The sequence below is a fragment of the Melozone crissalis genome, unplaced genomic scaffold, assembly GCF_028551555.1.
Source record: "Melozone crissalis strain CALT ecotype California unplaced genomic scaffold, PUWL_Pcris_2 ptg000068l_1, whole genome shotgun sequence".
Taxonomy (NCBI): Eukaryota; Metazoa; Chordata; class Aves; order Passeriformes; family Passerellidae; genus Melozone; species Melozone crissalis.
The window spans coordinates 22,906,504-22,914,064 of NW_026535846.1; the positions used below are offsets into that span (position 1 = coordinate 22,906,504).

General features: G+C 41.0%; 1 protein-coding gene across 1 annotated transcript; it reads right to left on the reverse strand.

Annotated features, from left to right (window-relative positions):
* Positions 1-348: 348 nt before the first annotated feature.
* VGLL1 (vestigial like family member 1) lies at positions 349-5,468 on the reverse strand. Its single transcript, XM_054289794.1, has 5 exons — positions 5,083-5,468; positions 4,247-4,476; positions 3,237-3,653; positions 1,078-1,137; positions 349-460 (listed from the first exon to the last, which is right to left on the reverse strand). Exons 2-5 carry the CDS (start codon positions 4,455-4,457, stop codon positions 420-422), a joined length of 729 nt encoding a protein of 242 aa, XP_054145769.1. The 5' UTR covers positions 4,458-4,476; positions 5,083-5,468; the 3' UTR covers positions 349-419.
* Between the last annotated feature and the right edge of the window lie 2,093 nt (positions 5,469-7,561).

Sequence of the window (7,561 nt, forward strand, 5' to 3'; positions counted from 1 at the left end):
AAATTATGCTAACTGCATCCCTGCATTTACGGGTTATCAACTGCATTGATAAGAATTGCTCTTCTTATCAGGAGTGGTAAATTAATAAACATAGAAAGATTTAAAAGGGTAGGAGTCCTTTCAAGAGGACTACATGAAAAGTCTTAAATAGACAATATATGGCCACAACAAACATACTGCCCAGGTTAATACCTCAAACATTAGAAATCATTGTATAAAAATTACTGTATAGAAAAGGATTATTTTGTCATTCCCCAAACAGTAAATAGTACATGTATTCTTCCAGCTGAGAGAAAAAACACAGGATAGCTGTAGTTTTTCTTCTAGCTGTAGTAATTTCTTCTTGATTCACAGTTGCAAATAATAAAAGTTCACAGAAATAACTTTCTCTTTCAGAATAAAGTAGAAACATTCAGTTGCTAGAAGTACAAATCTCGTCTTCTGTCATGAATCTGAATACCTGAAAGACACAGCAGCATCAGGACAGTCAAACAGCACAGTCCTTGCAATGTCTTAAGATGTTGTGCAAATAAAATTGCACCTTTGAGTTTGGTGCAAAAGAACCCTTACTAGAATAACCAGAATGACCTATTCAAAGTATGCCCAAAACATTGCACATCAAAGAACCAACAACGGTTGGTTGTACCAAGAGACTAATAAAAATAAGAAAGCCTGAATGCTTTGGGAATAATTTCTTAGAGTATGGTGGGTTTGTTGGTGCAAACTGCAGCAGTGCTACCACATGCATGCTTGAGGTATAAAACAAGGGCTGTTCTATCATTCTGGGATCTGAAACTTGGACAGCGAGTGCAAAACAGGCATTGTGAAATGGCAGTCTGAAGGTATAAGCACAAAAACTAAGGTGAAAGGGGCAAAAAAACCCCCATGTATCTCATTTTAATATAATGTAGTGGGGTTTTTTCTTCTTTATTAATGTAGTTATGGGAGGTGGTGGTTCTATCTTCGGGGAAAATGAGCTTTTGAAATACAAAAGCAAACAAGGAAGATCTTCAATACTACACGCATAAGCAAGACTGCTGTCTGATTTGTTCTAAACCTGCTGGTTTCTTTACTCACCTGCAGTGGCATGGCTTACACTGGGATTTTCTGAGCCTTGGTAAGAGCTTCCTTTCCTCTCTTAAAAAAAAAACACAAAACAAAACAAAAACTACTGGGGATGAGCAGAGATTCAGCACAGAGCTAAAAGTAGACCATAGTTACTAAAGAAACCTTGTGCTTTTGCAGCCCAGCCTATAGCACAGGTGCTGAGGAGCTCTGTGCTGTCTGGCACAGCAACATACACTTCCATAAATATAAATATCAGCTGTTCTTAAACATGACACAGAGCAAGAAGTAGTATATTTAACAGATAGAGCCAGGAAACAAGGACTGCTGCAGCTGAACTAAATGAACATATCCTAGGGATTTGCCAAAGACTCCCTGTGAACACGAATCAGCCATTTCTTATTGATCCTTGTTGTGTTGTTTGATAATCACAAGGATGGAATTACATGTGTGGTGCTTAGAGGCTCCCAAATATTCAGAAAGGCCCTGTATACATCCTGAAAGAAACAGCTTTAATTGGTAATGGTTGGAGAGTACTGGGCTGTTTCATTTCATTTTCAATTTTTTCCTCACTCATTTTCTTTCTGAATTTTTGGGAAAAGAAGTCCACTGTTGTTAGTAGTGCTTTCCTGTTATCAACACAAGACTAATTTAATGAAATAGCTCTTTTTCTGAAGGAGTCAATTCCTGGGGCTCCCAGGAATTGGCATAGGCTTGCATTGCCCCCCTGGGGGAAGAGGGCACCTTAGCTTGTTCTTAAATGAGATCCCAGTTCAGACGGTGTCTTTAAAGAAATTAAACTCTCATTCACTACCTACACAAAGTCTAGGGTGAGTGCCTGTGCAACACCTACAGAAAACCTCTTCTCATGTACCACAAGCAGACAGTTTGCATTCCAGCTGAAGATACAGACACTCTCCCTTTAACATGAACAGACAGGGCATTAGACATTCTAGCAGTAATGAGTTAGCAAAACACATACGGTCAGGTCCTCATAACAACATAGATCTGTTGTATCCTCAAAAGAGGAACTGTAGATAAACTCCTGCTTGTATCTGCAGGCAGTCTTTAGCCCACATTCTGCTAAATTCCTGCTGATGCAGTTTTGAAACTTGGTAACTAGGAGGTATTTCAGAGCTGCTTATTTTTCAAAACCTAAGCCTCAGGATTGCTTCTTCACATGCCCAATGTTTTTTGTTTAGAAGAACCAGGAAGGACACACTGTATTTTTCCAGCAGACTCCCTAAACAATTTCACAACCCTTTTCCTTGCAGACCAGTGTCAAGCTACCTGACTGGGGAATGCCCAGGAACAGCAATGCAGATGTACCCCAACAGGCATCAGCACTTTGGCCAGGAAGCCTGACCCCAGAGACCTTCTCAAAGGCAGAATTACTCACAAGAGAACATTTTATCCAGCAGATCTAGATGCTGTGGGGACATAAATGAACTTCAGGCATCTTTCTGCCGTGCACTGGTAGTACCTCGGATTGGGATTCCTAGTAATTGTGGATAATAAGCAACAATCACCACTGTGTGAATTGCGTTAGCTCTGGGAAATCTGCAGAGAGCAGCCATAGCCTTCGGCAGCCAGGGCAGCAGCACCTCATAGCAAGGAGCTCTTAGCCAGGGGACAAGGCAAGGCTGGTCCACCAGCCCCTGTACCCTCACCATTCCAGCTACAGACAGGGACTGGGAGGGAGAAAAACCCCCTGGCCATGCTGGCAAGGGCTGCAGTTTCCCACCCTGTACTTGGAACATAATTAACAGCCTGCACAGTGAGAGAGGCTGCTCAGGGATCTTTACTGGCCACCCCTTTCTGGTCCCAATGAGGGAGCATCTGATATACACCACACCTAATACCCATGCTTATTAGAGATTAAGATAGCACTATGAATAATGCTTATAGTCACTTAAAATGTCTTTCCAATGTAAGCCAGAGGTGAAATATTGTGTGAGTAGGCACATTTTTTTGCACATTTTTTGATTAACCCATACCATATGGCTAATTGATTCCAAGTACCACAGTACATACCAGGGTTATCTACTGTAAAAGATTTCTGTGAGTTTGCCAGAAGTTGGATCCGGCTTGAAAAGCTTAGCAACAGATGGCATTATTCTGTCACTTTACATCAGATGTCATCAAAGAATAAAGCGATAATATTTTCTTACCTCCCCCAGGAGCTGAACTTTGACTCATATTTTGTAACCTCGCAGGTCCAGTCATACAAGCAGAACTTGAGTGTTGCTTCATGGTGCATTCTTGCATGGATGTTAAGCACCTTTCCTGTTGCAGAAGGCCAAGAAGAGAACTGTATTTACTGTCAGAGATCAGCTCATCGGCTGCATGCAGGTCAGGGAGGGTGTGAGGATACACTGAACCAGTGACACTGGGAGTCCCAGTTGGAGGGAAGGGCCATAAATCTGCAGGTTGAGCTGGACGACTCCGCAGAGGCGATGGCTGGCACTGGCCTACCACACCAGCAGCAGAAAAATTCAGAGCAGAAGTTGCCATGCTTGTTGAAGAAGATGATGGATATGGTTTGTAGCAATGCGAAGAGAAATTCCACTGATGGGGAGACATGTTGTCTACTTAAAAAGAGAAAAAAAGCATCTGAAGTCTCATCATTTCTTACTTTTTTCCCAAGGCAAATTCCAGCGGACTTCTAAGGGAATGCTGCCAGATTGCATATTCATTTTTACAGAAACACAAAATCACTTTAATGCTGCTTATCTTAAAAATCAACCACAAATTCATAATAAAAGCAGATTAAACCACCACCATCAATCTTTCTACTAAGTATTTATACTGTAGTATGTGCACTACACAACCACCAACTTAGGCAGGTTTTTGACAGCTGCAAGCTTAGACAAATATATTTTTGTGAAGATGACAACTTAAGTCATAATGCACTTATTGCATTCAGCAGTGATGGGGACACTTGGCTGGAAAATGATGACCTAGTCCTGTCAACAGGACCATGGAAAGCTTAGGAATCACTCCACTAATAACAGGGATTTATCCAGGAATTCCCAGCTACATATCCTAGGGCTTTACAAGTATGAGTCTCTTGCTTTCTGTTTGCACACAATTTCAAATTTAAGATCAAGGGATCTTAAATTCCTTAGTAAAAGCCAGTCATACCATCCAACACCAGGCCCACACAGGGAAAGGAGCTCACCGTTTTTCAGGACAACAGTCTCACCCCTGTGCTTTGTGCTCAGGTCTTGGGGGTTCTTGACATTGCTGAGAGCTCTAGAAAAATGTTCATCTACCATGCTGTTAATGTCCCCTTGGAAATAGGTGAACACCACGCTCTGAGATCCCCATTCTGTTTTCACAGGCTCTTTGCTTTTACTCAGCTTTGGGGAAAGCTTCCTTGTTTCTTCCATTTTCAATGACCAACAGTCCCTGCAAAAAAAAAAAAAAAAAAAAAAAAAAAAACCAAAAAAAAAACCCAAAACCAATCAACAAAACCCAAAAACACAAACCAAAAAAGCCAGACAGGGCAAAGAGACAATATTCAACTTCAAGTGCCTAGTGAGTGGCGAGCCCAGCTTCCTCCCAAAAATGGTAGGGGCCAGAAGAACACTCATTAGTAGGAGTAGATTCTCTGTTTTTCTGCTTTTTCCATGCACCTCTTTACTGATTTTCCTATTAGATACTTCTAAAATGAAATACTTGGGCAGAATTGGCATATCTACCCACCAGCTTTCATTTCTCACCCTGACTTTGTAAGTCTGGGCTTAGGATGTAGTACTGTGCGAATGTGCCCTCTGAAAGAACTGAAACACTTAAAAAATAATTCAGAGGTGGCACTATCCCTGAATGAATTTGGGGGCTGAAGTTATCAAAATGCTTTGTCCAATTTAGGTTTTTGTGCTGTTCAAAAAACAATGACAAAGTGAAAAAAAACCAAAAAACTCAACAAAAGAGGAGCAACAAAAACCCCAAACCTCACTATACTACATTAGAGCTGAAATTAATAATTTTTAGATAAGGTAAAGTCTGAAGTACCTTAATCGCTCTCAGCACAGATCTCCAAAACAAAAAGACTTCTAAGAGCAATTAGTTGCTTCACCTGTTGAAAAACAACATTCTGATTAAATAATTGGAAATTCAAATCCTGGCTAATTCAAGTAAAAAACCACCACAAAATGACAATAAAACAAATAACCTTTTCTTGTTTGAAACAATTTACCTAGGAACATGGTAGTTCTGCCAGCTGCTTAAAATTTTGGAGCAAGACTGCTAAAACACACATGGTGGGTTAACCAGAATGTTAGGTTGACAATCCAGAATTTAAGGTAAGACAACAGGTTTAAGGCAGGAATGCCACTAAAATAGTTTGCAGGAAGTCAACAGAGGCTCTCTTTTATTCTCTTTAAACATCTCTGCTGCCAGGTATGGTAAGAGTAGGACAAGGAATGTCACTACTTGCCCTGGAGAAGTATAATTTTAATGCATTTTTACAGTTTCTGGCCACAAGGGAGCAACTTCCCAGCCAGAGCTCACAAGTCCTTCTCCAATCAAAATCATATTTAGCAAGACTCAGGCTACAAATGCAGTGAAGTGCCTGTTGTTTCTATTCCATTTTCCAGTCTCATTGTCAGGTCGTGACACTGCATAGTGTAATTGATTTAGGTAGCAAAAGGAAGGCTGTTATTTTTCAGAGATCAGGGCAACCTTTAGCCAATAGCCAGCCGTACTGCATAAAACCTCATGAATCATTAGATATGTGTTTCCATCCAACTAACTCTGTAATACACACCACTGCTTAACCCAGTTCAACACATTCATCTGATTTCTTTCCTAGTCATACATCCCCTAATCCTCAGAAGCTTCCCAATAAACACCACACTCATCTGCGTCTCAAAGGATACCCTGAAGTGCCTGCGAAGTCTGCCTTCAAATGGTTTCTCAGAATTTTCTTGCACATGAAAAAAGCTGCTCAGGCTGCAAGACAAGTATTCAGAAAGTATTAGGAAACATGAGGATTAAGGTTGTCAAGCCATAATCTATCCCCATTCTGATGCTTAAGCCTTCACCTAAAAACTTCTTGTCCTTGTTTATCATTTGCTTCCATGTTTAGTTTTGCTTGTTTACCTCCATCTCCCACAACCATGTGCTCTGTTCAATTCTCCCTGACTCATGGTCACTTGCTCAGCCAGGCCTAATCTCCTGTCACCAACAGCTAACTCATGTCCAAACTCAGGAGCTCCTTAGTCCTTATTTTAAAATTTCTATTGCTTTACCCCATCCTCCTAGATTCACCTAAACACAGCAGTGGGAGAAGGAGTGCAAGGTCACTGATTCACAAGAAGACAATGTTTCACAACTTTAAAACTGACCCAGCTTTCCCAGACATAGAAAACTTTAAGAAACACTTCCTCCCAATTTACAGGCACCTTTCCAAGGCCCATGAGGGGAAGCAGGAACTAGCACAACCCAGCCACACAACTGGAAGGACTTCGAGCACAGGAAGAGATGCTGTTTTTTCCCAGTCTTGTTTTAGAAAGCATCCTGCAATTTGGGTTAAGGAACTTTACGATTGCTCAGCTAGGGGCCAACACTTGCCATTGAAAATTCCAATCCAAGAATTGGCAAAGACATGAGCAAACAGATGGCCTGAGAAAGGACAAGAAGTCATCTTGACAGCAATAAGCAAAGCAGCTTTTCCTACTCTGCACCAGCACTACACATCAACATACAATTTACGAAGCATTAGTGCTGGCCCAGAGGATCACTTTTCCCATTCTTCACTCAGTACAAGCCATTATGTCTTTGTACCACTTTATTAACATGCTTAACTAGCTCCTGACATTTATTCTGGGCTCCTTTAGCATCATTTATTTGTGTGCAACAGCTTGTGTGATTGTGACCAGTTAAAATGCTGGAAAAATAAAGTATTTTAAAGGCAAAAAGGTCATTTATCTCTTTTTTTCCCAGTGTTTCCCTTAAAAACCTCTTGCACTTTCCAACAAGTAGGCAAAGGAAGGCTAGGTATAACATAGGTTACATCTCAGTCCTCTCAGTGATTGTATGGGCATAAGGATTCTAACGTCCCAGGAGACAGGACCTGAATTTGCAGCACTATAGTCTTCACTACCTGAACTTCCTATTATTCCATCACCCAGCACAAGGTCTGCAAATGGCAGAAATCCTTCTAACTTGTGACTGACACAAACCATTGGCCAAAATAGAGTAGAAGTGGAACTCAGGATGAAAGGGACTCAGCTCATATCTCACTACTCTTAGAATGGGTTAATAAGGGCAAAATAGTGCAAGTTATTTCTCCTTCAACTGGACAAGGACCTATGGTCAACACAGGCTTAACAGTGGTGGCTGTTGACAGCCCACCACAAGACCTAATACTTACAATATTTTCCACATTCCCCACACTTGCCAGCAGTACTAATTTAGCAGCACTGGAGCATCTGACAGGGAACACTTCATTCTTGATTTCATGTAGCTCAAAACAGTTTTAAAAACAAAA

Bases quoted from the DNA above. Each gene is read 5' to 3' on its own strand.
- VGLL1 (XM_054289794.1), bottom strand. From the start codon at position 4,457: ATGGAAGAAACAAGGAAGCTTTCCCCAAAGCTGAGTAAAAGCAAAGAG. The intron at 1,138-3,236 runs GTAAGAAAATAT...TTTTTTTTTAAG, and splicing joins AAGTTCAGCTCCTGGGGGAG to AGAGGAAAGGAAGCTCTTAC. The intron at 461-1,077 runs GTGAGTAAAGAA...TGTGTCTTTCAG, and splicing joins TGTAAGCCATGCCACTGCAG to GTATTCAGATTCATGACAGA.